Source organism: Ctenopharyngodon idella, chromosome 20 (genome assembly GCF_019924925.1).
Source record: "Ctenopharyngodon idella isolate HZGC_01 chromosome 20, HZGC01, whole genome shotgun sequence".
NCBI classification, from domain to species: domain Eukaryota; kingdom Metazoa; phylum Chordata; class Actinopteri; order Cypriniformes; family Xenocyprididae; genus Ctenopharyngodon; species Ctenopharyngodon idella.
The window spans coordinates 23,347,160-23,372,222 of NC_067239.1; the positions used below are offsets into that span (position 1 = coordinate 23,347,160).

General features: G+C 34.9%; 1 protein-coding gene across 50 annotated transcripts in view; it reads right to left on the bottom strand.

Annotated features, from left to right (window-relative positions):
• Positions 1 to 9,820: 9,820 nt before the first annotated feature.
• The window catches only part of adgrf6 (adhesion G protein-coupled receptor F6), a 58,189-nt gene continuing 42,946 nt past the window's right edge, over positions 9,821 to 25,063 (bottom strand). For 23 of the 50 annotated variants that reach the window (XM_051874459.1, XM_051874458.1, XM_051874457.1 and 20 more), the window contains 32 exons: positions 24,887 to 25,033; positions 24,573 to 24,719; positions 24,256 to 24,402; positions 23,923 to 24,069; positions 23,608 to 23,754; positions 23,176 to 23,322; positions 22,862 to 23,008; positions 22,315 to 22,461; positions 21,895 to 22,035; positions 21,536 to 21,682; positions 21,108 to 21,248; positions 20,749 to 20,895; positions 20,321 to 20,467; positions 19,962 to 20,108; positions 19,540 to 19,680; positions 19,181 to 19,327; positions 18,744 to 18,884; positions 17,209 to 17,355; positions 16,960 to 16,974; positions 16,421 to 16,530; positions 15,792 to 15,856; positions 15,528 to 15,673; positions 15,171 to 15,365; positions 13,495 to 13,698; positions 13,235 to 13,375; positions 12,934 to 13,109; positions 12,666 to 12,836; positions 11,154 to 12,509; positions 10,869 to 10,910; positions 10,687 to 10,749; positions 10,530 to 10,593; positions 9,821 to 10,335 (listed from right to left, as the gene is read on the bottom strand). In XM_051874459.1, coding sequence (XP_051730419.1) covers positions 10,256 to 10,335; positions 10,530 to 10,593; positions 10,687 to 10,749; positions 10,869 to 10,910; positions 11,154 to 12,509; positions 12,666 to 12,836; positions 12,934 to 13,109; positions 13,235 to 13,375; positions 13,495 to 13,698; positions 15,171 to 15,365; positions 15,528 to 15,673; positions 15,792 to 15,856; positions 16,421 to 16,530; positions 16,960 to 16,974; positions 17,209 to 17,355; positions 18,744 to 18,884; positions 19,181 to 19,327; positions 19,540 to 19,680; positions 19,962 to 20,108; positions 20,321 to 20,467; positions 20,749 to 20,895; positions 21,108 to 21,248; positions 21,536 to 21,682; positions 21,895 to 22,035; positions 22,315 to 22,461; positions 22,862 to 23,008; positions 23,176 to 23,322; positions 23,608 to 23,754; positions 23,923 to 24,069; positions 24,256 to 24,402; positions 24,573 to 24,719; positions 24,887 to 25,033 — 5,450 coding nt within the window. In that variant the 3' untranslated portion in view covers positions 9,821 to 10,255. The remainder of the gene's footprint in view (positions 10,336 to 10,529; positions 10,594 to 10,686; positions 10,750 to 10,868; positions 10,911 to 11,153; positions 12,510 to 12,665; positions 12,837 to 12,933; positions 13,110 to 13,234; positions 13,376 to 13,494; positions 13,699 to 15,170; positions 15,366 to 15,527; positions 15,674 to 15,791; positions 15,857 to 16,420; positions 16,531 to 16,959; positions 16,975 to 17,208; positions 17,356 to 18,743; positions 18,885 to 19,180; positions 19,328 to 19,539; positions 19,681 to 19,961; positions 20,109 to 20,320; positions 20,468 to 20,748; positions 20,896 to 21,107; positions 21,249 to 21,535; positions 21,683 to 21,894; positions 22,036 to 22,314; positions 22,462 to 22,861; positions 23,009 to 23,175; positions 23,323 to 23,607; positions 23,755 to 23,922; positions 24,070 to 24,255; positions 24,403 to 24,572; positions 24,720 to 24,886; positions 25,034 to 25,063) is intronic. The other 27 variants (XM_051874467.1, XM_051874448.1, XM_051874480.1 and 24 more) reach the window with 25 other exon arrangements.

Here is a 25,063-nt window from a genome sequence, read left to right on the forward strand (position 1 = left end):
CTACATCCGTTACACTCACCCCCCTAAACCTCACTCCCATCCGGAACACTGCACCAAATGTAATCGTTTCTACTCGACCCACTCCAAGCGTGATTCGAACCGGGGTCTCCAGCATGGGAGGCGAGCGTGCTAACAAGGATGCTAAAGACCACAGCTGTTAGTGTCAGTGACATAGTGACAGCGACTCTTGAGGCCAGGGGGGTGAGGTTTAGGGTCGGGAGACACCAAACCGACGCCAAAGAACTAGCACTGATAAAAGCCAACTGTGCTGTCGCCTTGCGTCACCTGTGCTGGGGCAAAAAAACTGTGCGTGAACACACAGAGAGAACTACAATTGTCTATCAGCCAGCACGCAGGTTCTGTGCCTGCTTGAGACCGCTGTCTATTTTTTCATATATATTCATCTATATTCGTAATTCAGAAAAGGCAGACCGGCACTGCAGGCTGCAGATACACAAACCGTAAACAAAACAACATGTGCTTACCATTTTGAATATCTTTCATGCTGATAATTTTCTACAGTATATACCACTCGGCTCACGTTAATATTAAACATTCGCCCTGGAACACTCGGGTACATGACGTAAATTGAGAACAGCCTTCTGTCTGTACCGCCTTGACTTGTTTGCTCACTGTTTTGCTATTATTTTCGCACTTCAACTTCGAGCCAATCAGAGTTCTCTCTCTCGCCCGACGGGCCGACACCGATTCTACATGTTGAATCGGCCAAAAAACAAAACAAAAAAACAGTCGGCGTCCGACTAGAGCCAACGGTGCAGAACACACCGGGAAAACTTAGTCGGCCGACGCTTAAAACAGTCTGACGTTGCCCCAACGGCAAAACTCTTACTTTGTGTAAATAGAATCTTTAGCTATTTGCACTTAGTGTAAATAGCATCTATTGCTAAGAAAATATGCTATTTTCACTTAGTGTAAATAGAATCTATTGCTATTTCCACTTAGTGCAAATAACCACTGCCTTATTTACTGTAAATTCTTTCTTGAATGCTACTGTTAAATAGACCTACTGTAGCTGAAAAAATAAAGTAGTTTATTTCATTCATTTGTATCTTTCTTATAGTATTTGTCATATTGTTTGTAATTTGCATTTTTCCTTATTTTTAATAACAAAGATAACAAAAATTTTAATATCTTATATTATATTGTAATTATAAAATTACATTTAAAAAATATTAAATTACTCATGAATCATGAAATAAGATTTTGGTCATCCAAACCTGTTCAGAATTGTGAAAGGTTAGCAAATGTTAACATGATAATAATGTGATTATTGCAAACATCTCTGTAAGAACGTTCACACTGGCATGTCAATATTATTTTAAAATAAATAAATAAATAATGATAATGGAATGGTCAAAAAGCAGGGTGGGAACAAGTGAGTTTTTAGATTTTAAATGAATTTATAAAACAATGAATTTTAAGTTCTGTCATATTATTCAATTACTTTTGCTGTTTTTGTTTTTTTGCCATGGTATCTATTCAGTGTTGAGGTATTTTAGTCAGGTATTGTATCAAAGTCAATTTTGGTATTGTGACAACACTAATCACAACGAGGACTGACAATGAAATGAAAGAAACTGGGTTTAAATTCATAGACCTAACTAATCACATAATCAATGACAGGAGCAAACACTAATCAAACCATAGAAACTAACTAGAAGAGGAAAAAGGAACAAAGGAAACAGAAAACTGAGCAAAAACCAACACAAAAGCGGTGTCCCAATTCAGAGCCCGCCCACACAGAGACGCGTTTAGATGTATACGTAAAAATTCTGTATCGTATCGGCGTTTTGTCCAGATGGATCCGGCGTTTTGGAAGCCTGAAACCACTATTTTTTTAAACCGGGTCCCAGAGTGGATAAATCTAAAAACGACACCCTTGCGTTTTAGTGTGTACAGCCAATCCATATATTTTGTGAAACAATGATGTCATCACCCCACGTCTTGACCCTAGTCAGAAACCGCTGCGTCACGTAACAGCAACAACAACAACAACGGCGGACTACATGCTTGTGTTCGTGCCACAGAAGCTACTGAGCCTATTAGTTTTACTAAAGTAAAGCTTTATTTCTAAAGTTTGTATACAGTGCGCAAGGTTTATGTGCATGCTCCAAGTCTTATTCTCCATTTTTAGTGTATCTCTGTGGCAGAATTACAGCGCCACATACTGATCTGGCATGTATATTACATCGTTTTGAGTCCGTTTCAGTGGTTTCGTGTGTACGCAGATATTTCTTGAGACGAGGGAAAAAAAAGATTGGATAGGGAAAGCTCTGGCTTCATGTGGATGTGGCCTTAGAGGCTGCATGCTTCGAAGGCCGCGAAGGTCTGACTGAGCATTGTTAAATGGGACGGTCTAGCCTGCAGATGACTGTTCTTGTCACCTAAGAACTGTGACAGCTGCTGTTGATGAGTGTTATTAACATGTCTTTGTGCGGTCACCACAATAATGTGACTGCGTGTTGATCACCTGCTAGACAAGTTTAATTTTATTTCCTTGTTTTGTGAACAGAGACGAGAGCAGCACTTTAACAGAAACATTGTAAGGCCTTGTGGGCTTCATTATGAGGAGTAAATCACATATTTCACATATCTCTCTCTCACACACCTACAGATTTTTTCCTTAATGTAGGGTATACCTGAACCACACGCACACACATGTTGAGTTTTCATGTTTTATGGGGGCTTTCCATAGACATAATGATTTTTTTATACTGTACACACTGTATATTCTGTTCCCCTAACCCTAAACACAACCCTCACAGAAAACTTTCTGCATTATTACATTTTCCAAAAAAAAAAAAAAAGTCCCCACAAGATCAGATCACACACATAAACCGTAGATATATATATATATATATATAAAACAATTCCTAAAACAACATTGTATCCATTAATTTTTTAACAACTAATGTTTACATTAGGTTACATTATAGGGTCAAATCTCTCATAGAAGTACTTATCATTCATGTAGAATATAGAATAGGATTATTTCATAATAAATTACAGTGACACAAATTGCAAGCACAAATTGCACACCAATCAACTGCAAACTGCAATTTTACCTAACTGAATTTAGGCAAAATTTCAAATTGCAAATGCTTTTACATTAATAACAAACTCACAGCAAACATTCAGAAGTTTCTTTCTATGAATGTATTTTAAAAAGGCAGTTTAATGCTTAGAAGAATAAACACACTGATTTGTTACTCCTACCTGAAAACGACCATAACAAGATGCTGAACTTGTTTCTCAGGGTCTGAGATATAGTTTTGTTCTCAAATGATCCGCCCACAAAATTATCCTGCTGGTGCAGGTCATCACAATAATGTGACTGCGTGTAAGACACCTGCTAGACAAGTTTAATTTTCTCTATTATTTCCTTGTTCTCTTGTGTAAACATAGATGAGAGCAGCACTTTAACAGAAACATTGTAATGCCTTGTGGGCTTCATTATCAGGAGTAAATCACATATTTCACACATATCTCTCTCTCACACACACGCAGAATTTTTTTCCCCTTAAAGGGTTAGTTCACCCCAAAATGAAAATTCTGTCATTAATTACTCAGCCTCATGTCGTTCCACACCCGTAAGACTTTCATTCATCTTTGGAAGACAAATGAAGATCTTTTTGATGACAGAATGCTGTCAGATTTCTTTCCATTGACTGCCTTTGTAACTACCACTTTGATGCTTCAAAAACTTCATAAAGAGATCGGAAAATGAATTGAGCAGTTTAGTCCAAATTTTTTGAAGACAATCGATCACTTGTTATGATGAAGAGATTTAATTATGTTTCTTTTACTCGCATGTAAACACTGATCAGCGGACATAAGAAGAAGCTCAACCTAATGCACAAGAGCAAACCCCTTCCGGAAACTCAAACGTGCTGTGTAACCAATGAGGTTCATTCTCGTGTGATACGCAGCACGTTTGAGCTTTCGAAAAGAGGTTTGCTCTAGTGCGTTAGGTTGAATTTCTAACCGGCATGCACTGCTTCTAGTCAGACGCCGATCGGTCTGTGCAGCACTGCATGAAGTCGAACAAGCCTAATGTCTCCATTGCGCTTGTGATCGGTTATGATTGGTTTGTGCGATAAATCCCGCCTCTTGTTTACATGCGCATTCCGTGTGTCAGTCTGAATGAACAAAATTACGTTGTCAATGGGAAGACTAATTGAAAAGTAAGTAAACAGCTCAGCCACTTAGGTATCACCGCTTTCTGTCAGGTCAAAGTCGAACTTGGAAAGACCTTTTCTGTAAATGAATGCATTCAAACAGTTGCTTATCTGTCAAATAAAACATAATATATTGGAGTGTCTTTGGTGTTTTCATGGTTTCTACCAAATAAAACCGGAAATCGAGGGTAACGTGGGTATGATGTCATTGATACGCGACTCACGGACATGGTCCGTGTACTGGTTAAAATTGCTTATTTCTCTGGATTAAAACATTCTTGGAAACTAGGGCTGAACGATTTATCACACGATATGAAAAATAACATTGAAAACGATTATGAAATCGCAAAGGCTGCGATTATTTTTTTTTATGCGAAGCTTGTCATTGAAGTATGGCTCCAAATGCTAATCCATCTGAAAGCACTGCGAGTTTGAATCGCTTATAATGTACATTTGAAAAAGCAACACACATCAAACATCTTTCCAGACATGAAAAGCATTTATTAACATCTTGTCCAAAAAAAACAACAACATTTAATAACATGTTTTTACTCCAAACTCACTTCATAACGACAGTTGAGCATCCTTCTGTGAGATGATGTGGCTTCTTACACAGAATAAGGCAGCTGTGTGTTTATTAGTCAAGTTTAATCAATCAAGGAATTTCCTGGAATGACGGGTGTTGTCTACTTCTTCAGCAGGCATATTTTGAGTTTCTGCCTAAGAGCGCCCTCTGGCTTTCAGATGGAGAAGCAATTACTACTGATCACAGAACCGTACAGCTCTGACAGGCTGCGCATAAAATAATCGCAGCCTTGCCAAATATGTAGCTTATCCAGACACCTTCTATAAGTATAAATGTCTGTATAAGTGATAATACAATAAAATTGCTTTTGATATTCAAGTGATGTAGTAGTAAAAAATACAGAAATTAGTCATTTAAAATTGCTGAAGTGAAACATTTGGGACGAAGTTTTTTTTCCCACTGCAATGGGTATTAAGACTTTAAGACATTAATTTAAGACATTTGATTCATTGTAATATTTACAGTAAAACATTTACAGTGGGCCTATTACCAGGCACAAATTTAGTCTCAATAATATTTCATGCAAAAGACACAATGCACACATACATAGCCAATTTCATATGCATAAAACCTAATTCACGTGCACAAAAAACAATTCGCGTTAATCGCATACTTTAGCACTTAACCAAGTTTTGCATGATTTAACGTGTTTCTAGCATGTTTGGTAATTCGTGGCATATTGAAATGTGTTTCTGGGAGTGAATTAGAGTGTAAAGCATGCCAATTCCTGTTGCCAGCAGGTGGCCCTATGAATAAATGAATATTGGCATATACTCTAGACGTCTTCAGCCCAGGACTCTTATCACACATGTGAAGTTTGGGGCAGATCGGACATGGTATGCCTGAGTTACAACAGCTTCCTCTTTCATGGCGAAACATCAGACTTTGTCAGTCCGCCACGGACACGCCCTTCAACGAAAACTCAAGATCTTTGCAATTTAACATCGCTAAGGCCTTAAGATTAGACTGACCACATGTGATGTTGATCTGGTTAAATGTCTATGAGGAGTTAATCACAGTGTAAAACATGTCATTTCCTGTTGCCACAGGTGGCGCTATGACTGTAACCTAATATTGGCATGTAGATGTCTTCAGGTCAGGACTCTAATAAAACATGTGAAGTCTGGGGCAGATCGGACATTGTATTGCCAAGTTACAACAAGTTCCTGTTTCATGGCAAAACATCGAATTTTGTCAGGCCGCCACGGACACACCCTTCAGTGAAAACTCAAGATCTTCACAATTTAACGTCGCAAAGGCCTTTAGATTAGACTGACCAAATATGATGTTGATCTGATTAAAGCTCTAGGAGGAGTTCGTTAAAGTACAATATCTGGAAATGGCAAAAACTGCAAAAATTTTGCTGAGAAAATTCTAAATATCTCACTTCCTGTTGGGTTTTCAGATTTTGCTCCCAGGGACTTTTTTTGTAGGTATTGGGCTGTTACATGTGTGTACCGAATTTCATACCTGTACGTGAAATGCAGCGCGAAGGGCAATTAATTGAAATTTTGCAGGTGGCGCTATCAAGCCATTTTGCCACACCTAATTCTGAAACCCATATCAGATGTAAATTTTCACCACGTTTGACGCATGTGCAAAGTTTAATGAGATTTGGAGCATGTTTTGGCCCTCAAAAATGCATTTAGGAGAAGAAGAATAACTGACTGAGCAATTACAATAGAGTATTCACACCATCGGCGGTGCTCGGGCCCTAATGAAGTTTCAAGAGTCACATCACCTCAACATTGTAGGGATGGTAAGATCAGTACAGGTTGTCTCTGCAACTTCATCGTACATAATTAGCCTCAGAAATCTTATATGCAGCTTAAAACAAAACCTAAATGAAACGTAAAGTCTCTAATGTACGCACGTCATTACATTCATTATCAATGTTGTTGAGACTAAATTTGTCCATACATAGAAGCAATCTTTTGCTCCAGTTTCTGAAAAGAGTCAGAAATAAATGCCAAAGCTAGATGCTTTCTCATTTAGCTTTAAAACAAAACAAAAAAACAAAACATGAAACTCTGATACTCTGCAGTCTCTACTCTTGAACTAAAATGATTTCAGGTTCATTTATTTATTTGACAAGTAATCTTGTATTGTAGTGTGATAATGAGCAATGATGACATAACACACTTTTAATATCTATGCACTTTTCTGCATCTGTAAACTTGACACAAACTACAGGTGCATCTCAATAAATTAGAATGTCGTGGAAAAGTTCATTTTTTTCAGTAATTCAACTCAAATTGTGGAACTCGTGTATTAAATAAATTCAGTGCACACAGACTGAAGTACTTTAAGTCTTTGGTTCTTTTAATTGTGATGATTTTGGCTCACATTTAACAAAAACCCACCAATTCACTATCTCAGCAAATTAGAATATGGTGACATGCCAATCAGCTAATCAACTCAAAACACCTGTAAAGGTTTCCTGAGCCTTCAAAATGGTCTCTCAGTTTGGTTCACTAGACTACACGATGATGGGGAAGACTGCTGATCTGACAGTTGTCCAGAAGACAATCATTGACACCCTTCACAAGGAGGGTAAGCCACAAACATGCATTGCCAAAGAAGCTGGCTGTTCACAGAGTGCTGTATCCAAGCATGTTAACAGAAAGTTGAGTGGAAGGAAAAAGTGTGGAAGAAAAATATGCACAACCAATCGAGAGAACCGCAGCCTTGAGAGGCTTGTCAAGCAAAATCAATTCAAGAATTTGGGTGAACTTCACAAGGAATGGACTGAGGCTGGGGTCAAGGCATCAAGAGCTACCACACACAGACATGTCAAGGAATTTGGCTACAGTTGTCGTATTCTTCTTGTTAAGCCACTCCTGAACCACAGACAACGTCAGAGGCGTCTTACCTAGGCTAAGGAGAAGAAGAACTGGACTGTTGCAAGTTTTGTATTTCATTTGGAAACCAAGGTCCTAGAGTCTGGAGGAAGGGTGGAGAAGCTCATAGCCCAAGTTGCTTGAAGTCCAGTGTGAAGTTTCCACAGTCTGTGATGATTTGGGGTGCAATGTCATCTGCTGGTGTTGGTCCACTGTGTTTTTTGAAAACCAAAGTCACTGCACCCGTTTACCAAGAAATTTTAGAGCACTTCATGCTTCCTTCTGCTGACCAGCTTTTTAAAGATGCTTCATTTTCCAGCAGGATTTGGCACCTGTCCACACTGCCAAAAGCACCAAAAGTACCAAAAGTTGGTTAAATGACCATGGTTTTGGTGTGCTTGACTGGCCAGCAAACTCACCACACCTGAACCCCATAGATTCTCTATGGGGTATTGTCAAGAGGAAAAGAGAAACAAGAGACCAAAAAATGCAGATGACCTGTAGGCCGCTATCAAAGAAACCTGGGCTTCCATACCACCTCAGTAGTGCCACAGACTGATCACCTCCATGCCACGCTGAATTGAGGCAGTAATTAAAGCAAAAGGAGCCCCTACCAAGTATTGAGTACATATACAGTAAATGAACATACTTTCCAGAAGGCCCACAATTCACTAAACATGTTTTTTTTTTTTTTAATTAGTCTTATGAAGTATTCTAATTTGTTGAGAGAGTGAATTGGAGGGGTTTTGTTAAATGTGAGCCAAAATCATCACAATTAAAAGAACCAAAGACTTAAAGTACTTCAGTCTGTGTGCATTGAATTTATTAAATACACGAGTTCCACAATTTGAGTTGAATTACTGAAATAAATGAACTTTTCCACGACATTCTAATTTATTGAGATGCACCTGTATATAACAAAACAAAGTGAAGTTCCTAAACGTAATTTAGGCAGGAGCGAGCCCATCTAATCTTCCAATCAACAGCCAGAGTATATAAGCAGCTGCTTACCTCTTTTCAGTCTCAGCTGTTCCAGCATCCCTCCACCTCTCCATACTCCACCTTCATCTCAGGTACCTTGCCCTATGTAATCATATCCTATATTTATTGACTGTGGGGGGGTACATCAGAGCTCGAGTTGAAGCTGCTTTATCGAGCCCCTCATCAGTGGACAGCAAGCCAAATTAGCTAACCTAATACCTTAAAGATTATATGGGCAAACAAACTTGTTAATTAATATTAAAAATATGCTGCATAATCTTACAGATGGGCCTAGAACATGTCAACTATAAAATTACAGATAAATTATCTGTAATATTATCATGCATGCTCAATTTATTTTATTTTATGTTATTTTGTAGCCTACATCTGTTCTCTGATAGCGGAAACAATTGCAAAATTTGCAAAGAAAGTCATGATTGTTTCATGTTGTTTGAAAAGAAACCTCTAATACTGTATTTAGCAAAAATTGGAAAATTGAATAGATTAATATTATTTCTCTCTACATATGAACATTTATTCTTTTACCTGTATCTTTTCTCTGGTATCTCTGTGCCAACGGCCATGACTACACGCGCACTGCAGCCTCTTCATGTGGTTTCAGAGGCAGGGGCCAGGCTTGTTGACAGGTATTTTACTTCATACTGGCTGATGTCTGATGTCCACTGTAGAAAACTCTTTGCAGCATTTTTGTGACCATGTTCATGAAGAAATTAGGAGATATTTTTGTTTAATAGTATTATGATTTTTTAAAATAATGTACATGTGCATATTTAATTGATATCTGTTTACATATCATCAGAGATGTTATGCAGTGGACTATGCACATGCTTGGGACGTTTATGAACTGTTAGCTTGATAACACCAAATACTGAAGGCAAAGTCTTCACATCCAGAAAACATATTAATTCCTGGATCATTTTGCTTTAATCAAAAGATATTAAAATATTCAATGCTTATTGTTTTATAAAGATCTAATCCCAAAGTAGGTCATGCAAATATACATACATTTTTAACAAACTGTAGCTTAACCTTCATACTGAGATGGCTTAAAATAAATCAGTTATTTGGAAACATTATCTATTTCATCATTACTGTCAAATGCAATGAAAATGAATAAAATACAAGAGAGCTACAATGCCGTGATTATCAACTACAAAATAAATGTAAAATAAAGAGGCATTTCATTTCTGGTGTAGCTGTAACAATATACATTTTATTATTATTATTATTATTTTTTTAATAATCCAGATAGTGTAGAACAGCATGATATATGTAGTGACAGTATGACACCAACTGGACAACAAAGCTGATGATTTAAAATGGCAAAGAATACATTAATACATCAAATACACCAAAATACACCAGAAAACACAAAGCTATTTCTCTAGATCTATATTATATTAAGTGCATCCAATCATGCAAATCACAGCATTATAATAAAATGTATCCTTAATTAAACATTAGATCTGTAGATTGCATTTTTATTAATACTTCAGAGCATAGAAACACTTCTTCCCAGAAATCAGAGGCAGATAGTGCAGTTTACATATACTTGCAGTGTAGAAAAGTTTTCAATAAAGGCTGTTTAATATTTAGTAAAGTAGACTAATGCTTAATGAAGTAGCTGATTATGCATTCACATAAGTATCAGAGCCACTGGAAGATGTTGCTGCTGAGATAGCACTGGCTTCAGATACGTTGTACACATCTGCAAATAATTATTTGTATGTTACTTAAAGTATTATTGTCATGTCATATATATATATATATATATATATATATATATATATATATAGAGAGAGAGAGAGAGATACACACACATTTTACACACACACACACACACACACACACACATTATATATATATATATTAAAATGTATCAATTTTAATAGCAAGACTTACTTCTCCTACGTATCCTTTGAAAGAAACCCAGTCCGGTTGAAGATGATGGTCCTGCACTAGTACTCTGTAATTCAGAGATTTAAGATATCAGCTGTAAACTGAGTACATATATCATGAAGAACTCATGGATCAGATGCATTGTTTTGTTGGCATTTACCCTGGTACGGTTAGAGCTGGTAAGGTTCCTTAGTGACAGCCTTCCTCCCAGTGCCTCACGGATCTGCAACCATATGTGACAAAATGGGTTAAAGCACTGCAGTAGAACTGAGTGACTCTAAGATCATTTTAACAATGACTGACACAATGTCAAATTGCAAAATAATGAAAATCAGTTCATACCTTGCTGTCTAAAAGCGTTCCAAACACCAAAATAAAGAATCCCTGCAGAATTGTTACAAATATATGATGAAAATGTTATGAGTAAATAATACTTGTAATGCTGTTTAATTTCATATTAATAACATTGGAAATAACTTATTTTGCATCTTTGTGAGGCTTTAAAATAGATTGCTGTAATTACAGAATATTATAATTGCTTTTTTATTGGCATTACAATTAATGCTTTAAAGTTAGCATTTTAAAAAAGCAAAATATAACCTAGAAAGTAAAAACAGAAAGTGATACCTGCAGTGAATTGAGGAGTGCAAACACCACATGAATGCCTAAGTCACGTGACACCATGGTTCCAATTCCAAATCCCCATGTTAGACCAAAGATGGGAGTCAATATAGCCACACATCGGGCAATGACCACCAGGGCATGTTTCTCATCTGGTTGAGTTGTGGCACCAACTCCTCTCCTCAACATCTTATACAGAACCACAATCAAAACCACAAGGTTTATGGCTACAATAGTGAGAGCTGGAATCACAAATGCCAGCAGGGCCTTAGATTCCAGCCAGTTCAGCCAGCAAGCATCTTGTTTCGTGACATAATTTTGTGGTCCAGCTGTCGACGCAACAGTAATGGCCGCTATGAGCAAAGGTGCACCATAACCGACTATGAAGGCAATGATCATCATTTTGGCCCTTGACATTTGGGACAAGACCATGACTGTACGGTAAAAGAGCAACAGAGCTGAGATTAACATCCAGAAGAAAAGAGCCAGGTAGAAAAAGTGCATGAAGAAAACCACTGGACTGCAGCGACCCACTGAGGTTGGCTGCTCTTGTTCTGCAATTGCGGCTCCAATGATAAAACAGATGTTTGCGATCAGCAGGGACACGGCAATGTTGACTATGGAAACATGTCGCATGTAGGACGTGTCATTTCTTGTCATTGACTTCCACACAATAATCTCAATAATGAGGCACAAAATCAAGCTGGCCATTGAAATAGCTACACCAATGTAAGTTATATAGGCTAAGGCTATGTTTTTAATGGAAAACGGTGACATTAGGATTGAAAAAGAGGTTGTGTGGTTGCATTCACATGTAATCTTGCCAGTTTCGTTCCCTTTACTGATATAGGGCTTTGCTTCACATCCAGTGGAATCCCATGCGTCAAGATTGAAGTTCCAAAAGACACACTGAGGATTTCCCAAAGACTGATCAGTAATGTCAAACGCAAAAGAAATGTTGCTAATTGTTTGGTTCACCTTAACAACAACCACATCTCCATTGATCCGCACATCTGTATTATTGTCATTTTTATTACTAGTATTACGCGTAGGTAGGACATTGTCAAGAGTTGTGAAGACTATGATGGTTATGGGTGTAGGTTTAGAAATCTGTGGTATCAGGATCTCAGTGGTTGAGTTTGTCAGGTTTGATATTCCACTATATCTGTCTGCTACAGTTCTATTCAACTCAATAGATTTTTCATTAATCGAAAAATTGCCATCTGTGAGACGGTCACTTATATTCTCAATAGCCTTCAGAAGTTCAGTGCTGGTGTTATCTGTCCTGCTGTCATTGTTCAAATTGCTCCATGAGTTAATAGCAAAGTCCGAAACAAGGACATCCACAGTTTGAAGGAAAGACTGGAAATGAAACAGAAAATCATGTTTAGTACAAACAATTTTTCAACAGAGGGGAAGATTACCGTATGCACAAATATTTTATATGTATTGCATGATAAAAAGTTTTGATTAGCCACAATTTGACTGATGTCTTTCACGCATTAATAATGTACATACCTTCATCACAGGCTGACCGATGATAATGGTTTGTGCTGTACCAGCGATTTTTACAAGTATCTCAACAACTGTTTGGACATTCACAGGAGACTGTGTTATCTCTTGTGTATTGTTCACTGTAGCAGTACTGAGCTGATTCACAACCACCGGGATGTCCTGTGCAACCAAGACCTAAATAACACAGTAAAGAAGAAATGTAAATATCAGAAATATTTCAAATGGACATTACTTTTTTTTTTTTCACCAATACATAGAAAATGAATATTACCTCAACTTGCTTTTGAATGTCTTTGATAACTTGAAGTATACAGTTCCTGCTCGTTTCTCTCCATGAACCTGATGTACACTGATAAATTATGGTGCCTTCCTTGCCTTTTTCACAGGGTCCTGTCAAAACTTCACCCTCTTTTCCATCTCCAAGAGTTTCATTTTTACAGGGCAGTACTAGAGTAAATATTTTGAGTTTAAAAAAATAAAAAAAAAACAGAAAAACATTTATTTCTTTCAGACAGCTGAAACAGATAGAAGAACATTTTGCTGCATCAAAGGATGAAAAAATTAAGGCTTACCTTGATTGACTTTATTAATAGTGACTGTCCTCTGGCCATAAGACAAGCTTTGCAGTTCTGAGATCTTGAGTTGGCATGTAAAGGTTTCACGACCACAATCTGCACTCCTGATTTTATGCTTTAGTGTGATGCATCCCTTGTCTGATTTCAAGATAAATAGAATCATTGAAGAAAAAAAAATTAAAACATGGTAAATTCAACAAAACTTGCAACTGAAAATTGAACTCAGTAACTAAGAATATATTGTCTGTAAGTACAACCTGGAAGTGTCACTTCATCACCAGAAGGAATCGGGGTCCAGTCAACACCATATTTTGTTTCACAGCATGTCAGTTCCACGGTCTGATCGATGCACTGAAACTGTCTTTCATTTTTACCCACTATGATATTGGGAAGTGGTTCAATAACTATATCTTGCCACTGAATGTAAGGTATTGCCCTTGCTTTTTTACATGCGTATCTACCTGCAAGTAAAAAAAAAAAAAAAAATATTATACAGTTATATACATATATATATATATATATATATATATATATATATATATATATATATATATTTATTATGTATGTATTATGTATATTATGTATAAAAATCTATTGGTTTACACAATTCTGTTAATTCAATAATTTTTCTTAAATATTCTAAAGCTAAAAACAATGTTTACTACAAATCTTTTAAAATATAAACAGATTTTAAAGCACTAGACATCACAAACTGGGCAACGATAGATTTTCGAGACAGGAACACAACAAATTAACTCAGAACATGCGCCTCGTTGCTAGGAGACGCACAACCAATGAAAATAATGTATTCTAAAATCAGCTCAAAATATCAGACAGGTTTGATATCTTCTGACTGGATGGAATCATAGTCTGAAGCAAAAAAAAAAAAAAAAAAAAAGTCTTTCCCCATCATACACTACATGATTTTCTGTGAATTTGGTCAACTCTGTCCAAAATCTGCAAGCTAGCTCTGAATTTTGGCAACTCATCGACCCCTCCAGACCTCAAATCAGGCTAAATATTGTGTAAGAAATGCAAAATAATGTACTGATCACTTTTTTTCTACACAATGAAAATATATGAGTTTCCAAAATTACAAAAAAGCAACATGAGTTTCATAAAGACTTGTTTGCTATATTGTAATAATCTTCCTCTCCACTGATCTCATTCAGCCCATTCATTTTAGTAAATATCTTGTGTGTGTGTGTGTGTGTATGTGTGTATAGAACATCATCAAATATTGTGTAGCCTATAACATACATGTATTACATACATGCATCTCTGACAAATTCTAATAAATTTATATTCAATTCAGTTTCCCCTAATCAATTAAATCAGTGAATATAAAAAAACATTTCAAAAATACTGTATGTATATAGCAATGGATAATCAAACTGGAATAACTATTTTTAAAACTACAAAAACACTTTCGTGATACAGGTGACACCTTTTTACAAAAGTCGTCATTGTAATATTCCAATATATTCACTTGGTTGCGACGTGAATTGACATTGTTACATTGTTTTATTATCCTCCAGGAATCAAAATGCCCTGCCAGTGTTCACCCTTGTGATCAAAGATTTATACTTTAGATGGCAATTTATTGATTCTGCTATAAACTAAAGTAAATTACTCACGACATTGAGTAATCTGTTAAGTCTGTGCACACTAGAAATAGCTTTTTATAAAATAAAGATGAAGTAATGTTATTGGCTGATGCCGAAAACGTAAAAAGTGCAAAACATCAGTAGATATATATTGGTCAACTATTGCCCATTGGCCACTGTCCATCATCATGGCCTCCTAATCATCCCCATATATATACTGATTGGCTTCATCACTCTGTCTCCTCTCCACCAATAAGCTGGTGTGTGGTGGGCGTTCTGGTGCAATTGACATAATATTATTGACAGAACAAAGATATGTGACTCACCTTTGTCTTCCTCAGTGATGCTTTTCACAGTGAGAACTGTACCATCTTGTGAAATGGAGTATTTTTCGTTCTGTTGTATAGCTTTGTCATCCACTGTCCAACTCATTGAACCAACAACAGGATTTGGGATTTTACATCGGAGTATCATATCTTGCAGAGGATACAATTTTGTTGCAGTGGAAAGAGTTGCTTGTTCTGAAAGTAAAATCCATAAACCGTTTTTTATCTTTCTCATTTTTATTAAAGGTTTATGGGCCTTTTTAACATTTCTACAAGCAATAATCATGCTTATAAAAAATATAAAAATGATAGAATTAAAAAAAAAGTTTTTTAAGATTAGCTCCAGACTACCCTTACCACTTTCAGCAAAAGCATTCTCAGCTACAGCATAATTCATGGATCTGAGAGTGTCGGCAACCTGACTGTTTGCTTTTACAAATTCAGAGTTGCCGGAGCTCTCGGTTGTTGTCTTGATTTCATAGTCTGCTATAATGCTACCAGGCCTTTGGAGCAACACACAAACCACAACAATGAGAAGACACTGTATATTACAGTATATTACAACAAGCAGTAAAAACCAAAATGGACCTTTTGAGTGAAAGTTTAGATTTTAGACCTTACCTGAAGCCAGTGACTTTTACTGAATCTTCTTTGAAGGTAGGCACAGTTTTGTAATTTTCTTCAATCTGTACAAAGTAAGAGTAACCACTGTACATTAGGAAGTGCATCTAGTACTGTACCTCTAATAAAATTGAAATAGGAGTATGTGTCTTTAAGATGAAATTACTCTTTGGCAAGAACCAGAGATATATAGACTAAACCTGAGCATACAGAAAATTATCATTCTTTGGGCTGCTCTCAGATATCTTTATGTCATATGGACAGTTAATTATGTATTTAATGTGATTTAGCATGACAATTAGTCATAAATCATCAGAAAAGAATGCTCTGTTTCAATACTCTGCCTAGTCAGACCATGATGCACATTTTTATTAAGATGAAATGGAAGAAATGTTAAGTGAATAAACATATTTGCCTAAAAAGTACTCAAAAAGTACTCTATATTACTCTGTGTTATATAAACCTTGCATTAATCATTTGCATGCCCTCTAGATGTCAAGAGTTCAAACTGAACCGGAATATTTTGTTCACAGTATTTTTGGAATGTGGAATTTTATATTAAATTTTATTCAACTTTAATTAAGCATAAACAATCAATACATTTTATACACAAAACATGAAATACTTACCGCTGACTTAATTTCTTTAGCATAGCGTTTGAACTTCTCATTATTGGGATCGTTCAGACTGGTATCAAAAACTTCATTTATTGTCATTGACATTTTAACTGTAAACAAGACTAAACAAGACAAAAAAGTATTTACTCCTCTGTTTCTGTCACTTTTTCCATTCACCCAACATATATATGACCATCTGCAGGACAAAGTAATGGTGGTGGATTAAAAAACACACAAGCAGAGAGAAACCAAGAATCTCTGTAAACCTGTGGCCTGGAATGGATCAAATCAAATGATTCTTTGCATCTCTGTTCATGTGTTTTTGTATTCACTGCCATATTTTGCCCTGTTGATGTTCATAAATATGGCGGATGAACGGAAAAATGAAACATGAATGAAACAGATGAATACATGTGTTGTATCAATAGCTTTATGGAACAATTAATAAAAATGCAGTAATAATAATAATAATAATACAATATCATATATATATATATATATATATATATAAAAAATTTTTTTTTTGGGCAGCCTCATTTGACTGTACATACCTTGTGTCGTTATCACTTTAGAATATTTCAGGAAAAAATAAAAAATAAAACAAACAAAAAACAAAGAAATTATAAACCTCATATTACATATTTTCTATTATTAATTTCTGCATTCACAGAAAAAAATATAAGTGTGTTAAGAAAGTAGTGAGAAACACACACTCTCTTGGTTGTGTCTATAATTTGTTTTCCTGAACAGGTAAAGAAATTACATTCATTCATTTTGTCATACTTCTTTTCAGAACATACCTGGTCTTGCTGTTGGTGGTATAGTTATAGGCATTGCTGTAGTAGGGTTTGTAGTTACAGAAGTTATAGTTGTATTGGGTGCTGTAGTTGTAGTAGTCGTAGTAGGGTTCGTAGTTGTAGAAGTTGTAGTTGGTGTTGTATCTGTAGCTGTAGTAGGTTTTGTAATTATATTAGATTTTGTAGCAAACAATCAAAAAAAAAAAAAAAAAGAAATGATCCAATAAACCATTTATGTATGTTGTTTTGATTTATAAATGCAAATGTAAAATAAAATCTACTTCTTAAAAATGTGAGACTAAGAATCAAATTTAATATTATGATGAGCAACATAACAAGTAAATGATCTTTGGATAATGGATAATGTCAGATTTTAAAGTAATGAGATTTGGTTTTGCTGCAGTGAAACCACTCAAAAATGAGCAAAGTTTACTTCCCATTTCCTGAACATGATAAATCAATTTCAGAAATGTTTGCATTTGTGTAATTTCTTGAAATGCATGGAGCCAACTATCAAATTTACATTTAAAAACAAAAACAACATTGTTTTACCTCGATGGGACTGATATCAAAATGTGAAGCTACCATTAATAACTTTAAACTTACATACTTACACTTTAAACACACAACTGGTCAAAAAGGTGGCTACCATTACGGAGTAACCCACATTTTGTGTGATATATATATATATATATAAAAAAAAAAAAAAAAAAAAAAAAACACTTGCATAGCTTCTTTATGATAAAAAAATAAATAAAAAAAAATAATAATAATACATGCACCGAGTTAATATTTTAAATATGGGGAATTCTTTGTGCATATTTACACAACATACCTCAGTACTAAATCATTAACATCATTATCTTTGAGTAACATCTCAGATTTTGTTTTAGAATACAATAATTTTGGTGATATTACTGTTTCCCAAAAACAAACTAACAAAAAATTAATTATGAGCCTCTCCTTAATCCTTTATTTTTTAGGATTTTGTACTATGCAGCATTAGCTGTCAATCATGCCTGTGCATGTGTTATTGCTATTTATAGACCTTATGTAGCCCCGCCCCTTTTCAGCGCTGCGCTCATTGTCTTTTGACTTCCGGCTTGTATTTCCACAGCGATCTTATGTATTTATGAAAGAACTGCTCATTTTAAAATCTTCCTGGTCTACTGACATTTGTTAAGACATCTGCTTTAAACATAACAATGTTCATGATAACTTTCATTAACTACAACAGGTAAATCCACTTCACCAGCTAACAGCGATGCCATAGAAATATACAGGGCTACCGCAAAAACAGAAGTTCAAAGACAATATTCTAAAGATGGCGGCACGCTTGTTTCTCTGGTAAATAAGGTTTATAGGGAGGTTTGGGTCCATTACATTATATCCACTTTTGCACAAGCAATTGTAACTCCTTATGTAAAGGTCAGCTCATTCTTTGGCATCTTTACAACAGAATGATTCATTTACAAAAATGAAGGTTAGAATAAATTATTCAAGGTTAGAGTAAACATAAATCTAAATATAAAATGTACCTCTACATGTGTTATTGATGCTGACGTTGAGATTTGAGTTTGTTGCAGTGAATCCATCCAAACATGAGCACTTGTAACTTCCTATTTCATTTGTGCAGTTGGAATTTGGACCACATGGACTGAACTGACATTCATCTATATCTATAGGGGGAAAATAATTTTAATTTGCTTTAATACATACAAGTATAAACAGATAAAACATGAAAGACAAATGGTATCTCACAACATAATACACAAACTTAAGAAAAATACGGATTGAGAAAGTGTATTAACATTTTTTTTTGTTTGTTTGTTTTTTAAACAAACGACCACAAATTAATATTTTGTATTAAAGCAGCACATGCAACAGAAACAAACTAACAAAAATTAATTATATGCCTCTCAATACTCATTTTCTTTGTCATGAATTTGTAACAAGCTTTTGCTGTCAATCATACCTTTGCATGTGTTACTGCTGTTTATAGGGAGGTTTGGGTCTGTTACATTATATCCACTCTTGCATGAGCAATTGTAACTCCCAACAGTGTTGTTGCAGATTGAGTTTGGACCACAGATGTCTGATCTCTCAACACATTCATCCACATCTTCATTAAAAGGAAGTTTAGCGGAAAATAATAGAAATAACAGTATGGGTCACTCAAACAATATATGGAGGTCAACTCAATCTTTGGCATCTTTACAACAGAATGCTTCATTTACAAAAATGATATCCAGGGTTAAAATCAAATGGATAAACTCTAGTCAACAGGTTGTAATACAAGGATAGAGTAAACATAAATCTAAATATAAAATGTACCTCTACATGGGTTATTGATGCTGACGTTGAGATTTGAGTTTGTTGCAGTGAATCCATCCAAACATGAGCACTTGTAACTTCCTATTTCATTTGTGCAGTTGGAATTTGGACCACATGGACTGAACTGACATTCATCTATATCTATAGGGGGAAAATAATTTTAATTTGCTTTAATACATACAAGTATAAACAGATAAAACATGAAAGACAAATGGTATCTCACAACATAATACACAAACTTAAGAAAAATATGGATTGAGAAAGTGTATTAACATTTTTTTTTTTTAAACAAACGACCACAAATTAATATTTTGTAAAGCAGCACATGCAACAGAAACAAACTAACAAAAATTAATTATACGCCTCTCAATACTCATTTTCTTTGTCATGAATTTGTAACAAGCTTTTGCTGTCAATCATACCTTTGCATGTGTTACTGCTGTTTATAGGGAGGTTTGGATCTGTTACATTATATCCACTCTTGCACGAGCAATTGTAACTCCCAACAGTGTTGTTGCAGATTGAGTTTGGATCACAGATGTCTGATCTCTCAACACATTCATCCACATCTTCATTAAAAGGAAGTTTAGCGGAAAATAATAGAAATAACAGTATGGGTCACTCAAACAATATATGGAGGTCAACTCAATCTTTGGCATCTTTACAACAGAATGCTTCATTTACAAAAATGATATCCAGGGTTAAAATAAAATGGATAAACTCTAGTCAACAGGTTGTAATACAAGGATAGAGTAAACATAAATCTAAATATAAAATGTACCTCTACATGGGTTATTGATGCTGACGTTGAGATTTGAGTTTGTTGCAGTGAATCCAGCCAAACATGAGCAATTGTACCTTCCTATTTCATTTGCGCAGTTGGAATTTGGACCACATACAGATGGACTGAACAGACATTCATCTATATCTATAGGGGGAAAATAATTTTAATTTGCTTTAATACATACAAGTATAAACAGATAAAACATGAAAGACAAATGGTATCTCACAACATAATACACAAACTTAAGAAAAATACGGATTGAGAAAGTGTATTAACATTTTTTTTTTTTAAACAAACGATCACAAATTAATATTTTGTAAAGCAGCACATGCAACAGAAACAAACTAACAAAAATTAATTATACGCCTCCCAATACTCATTTTCTTTGTCATGAATTTGTAACAAGCTTTCGCTGTCAATCATACCTTTGCATGTGTTACTGCTGTTTATAGGGAGGTTTGGATCTGTTACATTATATCCACTCTTGCACGAGCAATTGTAACTCCCAACAGTGTTGTTGCAGATTGAGTTTGGACCACAGATGTCTGATCTCTCAACACATTCATCCACATCTTTATTAAAAGGAAGTTTAGCGGAAAATAACAGAAATAACGGTATGGGTCACTCAAACAATATATGGAGGTCAACTCAATCTTTGGCATCTTTACAACAGAATGCTTCATTTACAAAAATGATATCCAGGGTTAAAATCACATGGATAAACTCTAGCCAACAGGTTGTAATTCAAGGTTAGAGTAAACATAAATCTAAATATAAAATGTACCTCTACATGGGTTATTGATGCTGACGTTGAGATTTGAGTTTGTTGCAGTGAATCCAGCCAAACATGAGCAATTGTACCTTCCTATTTCATTTGCGCAGTTGGAATTTGGACCACATGGACTGAACTGACATTCATCTATATCTATAGGCGGAAAATAATTTTAATTTGCATTAATACATACAAGTATATACAGATAAAACATGAAAGACAAATGGTATTTCACAACATAATACACAAACTTAAGAAAAATACGGATTGAGAAAGTGTATTAATGTTTTTTGGGGGGGGGGGGGGGGGGGTTTAAACAAATTAATATTTTGTAAAGCAGCACATGCAACAGAAACAAACTAACAAAAATTAAATATACACCTCTCAATACTCATTTTCTTTGTGATGAATTTGTAACAAGCTTTTGCTTTCAATCATACCTTTGCATGTGTTATTGCTGTTTATAGGGAGGTTTGGATCTGTTACATTATATCCACTCTTGCACGAGCAATTGTAACTCCCAACAGTGTTGTTGCAGATTGAGTTTGGACCACAGACGTCTGATCTCTCAAAGCATTCATCCACATCTTTATTAAAAGGAAGTTTAGCAGAAAATAACAGAAATAACAGTATGGGTCACTCAAACAGCATATGAAGGTCAACTCAGTCTTTGGCATCTTTACAACAGAATGCTTCATTTACAAAAATGATATCCAGGGTTAAAATCACATGGATAAACTCTAGCCAACAGGTTGTAATTCAAGGTTAGAGTAAACATAAATCTAAATATAAAATGTACCTCTACATGGGTTATTGATGCTGATGGTGAGATTCGAGTTTGTTGCAGTGAATCCAGCCAAACATGAGCAATTGTAACTTCCCATTTCATTTGTGCAGTTGGAATTTGGACCACATGGACTGAACAGACATTCGTTTATATCTAGAGGGGAAAAATAATTTAAATTTGCTTTAATACATACAAGTATAAACAGTTAAAACATGAAAGACAAATGGTATCTCACAACAATACACAAAATATACAAAAAAAATATGGATTGAGAAAGCGTATCAACATTTTTTAAACAAACAACCACAAAATTAAGATTTTGTAAAGCAGCATGTGCAACAGAAACAAACTAACAAAAGTTAATTATATGCCTCCCAGTACTCATTTTCTTTGTCATGAATTTGTACTATGAGCTTTTGCTGTCAATCATACCTTTGCATGTGTTATTGCTGTTTATAGGGAGGTTTGGGTCTGTTACATTATATCCACTCTTGCACGAGCAATTGTAACTCCCAACAGTGTTGTTGCAGATTGAGTTTGGACCACAGATGTCTGATCTCTCAACACATTCATCCACATCTTTATTAAAAGGAAGTTTAGAGAAAAATAACAGTTTGGGTCAGTTTAATCTCACTCCCTGTAATCTTTACAGTAGAACACTTCATTTACAAATGTCATGTGTAACATACAAATATGAACACTTAAAAACATGAAAGACATCTGGTGTCTAACAACATAATCTACATCTATACTAGGAGAATCTATACTAGGAGAACGTGGAGGTCAATTCATTAATTGCCTAACATTACAATCTAATATTCCATTTAGAATATTTTATCCAAAGTAGGAAACACTGAAAATTCATAATGTTAGCATTAAAAACAAATTAGGTATTTATTGCAATAAAATCGATTGAACTAAAAACATCTAGTTCTTTATTTAATGTTAGAGAACACAGAGATCTGAATATAGAATGTACCTCTACATGTGTTATTGATGCTGATGGTGAGATTTGAGTTTGTTACAATGAATCCATCCAAACATGAGCAATTGTAACTTCCTATTTCATTTGTGCAGTTGGAATATGGACCACATACAGATGGACTGAACAGACATTCATTTATATCTATGGGGAGACAATATTAAAACAAGCAATTATTAAAAAAAAAAAAAAAAAAAAAAATTCATGCAATAAAATGACAACAATAAGAGTTCAGCCTAATCACTGATGGGGAGTCAAAACATTAATAACAAATGTCTGACACAAAATAATTGATCAGCTGTCAATCATACCTTTGCATGTGTTATTGCTGTTTATAGGGAGGTTTGGGTCTGTTACATTATATCCACTCTTGCACGAGCAATTGTGACTCCCAACAGTGTTGTTGCAGATTGAGTTTGGACCACAGATGTCTGATCTCTCAACACATTCATCCACATCTTTATTAAAAGAAAATTACAGACAAAAAAAAGAACAGTTTCTTCTTTAGGTCACTCATTCAGAATGTGGAGGTCAACTCATTAATCGTCTAACATTACAATCTAATATTACATTTAGAATATTTTATCCAAAGTAGGAAACACTGAAACTTCATAATGTTAGCATTAAAAACATACAGTATTTGCTATTTATTTTAATAAAATTGATTGGACTTATGGTGTACAAAAAATATCTAGTTCATTATTCAACGTTAGAGGACAAGGAGATCTGATTATAGAATGTACCTCTACATGTGTTATTGATGCTGATGGTGAGACTGGAGTTTGTTACAGTGAATCCATCCAAACATGAGCAATTGTAACTTCCTATTTCATTTGTGCAGTTGGAATATGGACCACATACAGATGGACTGAACAGACATTCATCTATATCTATGAAGGAAACACAATATTATTAAAATAAAATAAGCAATTATTTAAAAAGTTTTATTTCATGCAATTAAAATTACAACAGTAAGAGTTCAGCCCAAACACTGATGGTGAGTCAAATCATTAATAATGAATATCTGACAAAAAACATTGATCAGTTGTCAATCATACCTTTGCATGTGTTATTGCTGTTTATAGGGAGGTTTGGATCTGTTACATTATATCCACTTTTGCACGAGCAATTGTAACTCCCAACAGTGTTGTTGCAGATTGAGTTTGGACCACAGACATCTGATCTCTCAAAGCATTCATCCACGTCTTTATTAAAAGGAAGTTATCAGTGAAATAACAGTTTGGGTTACTCATACGTGAATAAATAATGAGAATAATGAGAATGAGAATACTTTGTTTACAAAAATGACATCCAAAAAAATTTTCATTTACATAAACTAGCTAATTATTCAAGGTTAGAGTAAACAGATCTGAATATACAGTAAAATGTACCTCTACAAGTGTTATTGATGCTGATGGTGAGACTGGAGTTTGTTACAATGAATCCATCCAAACATGAGCAATTGTAACTTCCTATTTCATTTGTGCAGTTGGAATATGGACCACATACAGATGGACTGAACAGACATTCATCTATATCTACGGGGGGAAAACACAATATTATTAAAACAAGCAATTATTTAAAAACAGTTTTATTTCATGCAATTAAAATTATAACAGTAAGAGTTCAGCCCAAACACTGATGGTGATTCAAAGTATTTATAATGAATATTTGACATAAAAAAAAATTGATCAGCTTTCAATCACACCTTTGCATGTTTTATTGCTGTTTATAGGGAGGTTTGGATCTGTTACATTATATCCACTCTTGCACGAGCAATTGTAACTCCCAACAGTGTTGTTGCAGATTGAGTTTGGACCACAGATGTCTGATCTCTCAACACATTCATCCACATCTTTATTAAAAGGAAGTTATGGGAAAAAGACAGTTTGGGACAGTTTAATCTCATTTCCTGTCATCTTTACAATGCAATCCTTCATTTAAAAAATTCATAGTAAAAATTATATGGATAAATTCTACATAATTATGCAAGATTAGACTAAAGACAAATCTATACTGTACCTCTACATGTGTTATTGATGCTGATGGTGAGATTTGAGTTTGTTGCAGTGAATCCATCCAAACATGAGCAATTGTACCTTCCTATTTCATTTGTGCAGTTGGAATTTGGGCCACATACAGATGGACTAAACAGACATTCATCTATATCTATGGGGGAAAAAAAATTTAAATCTGTTT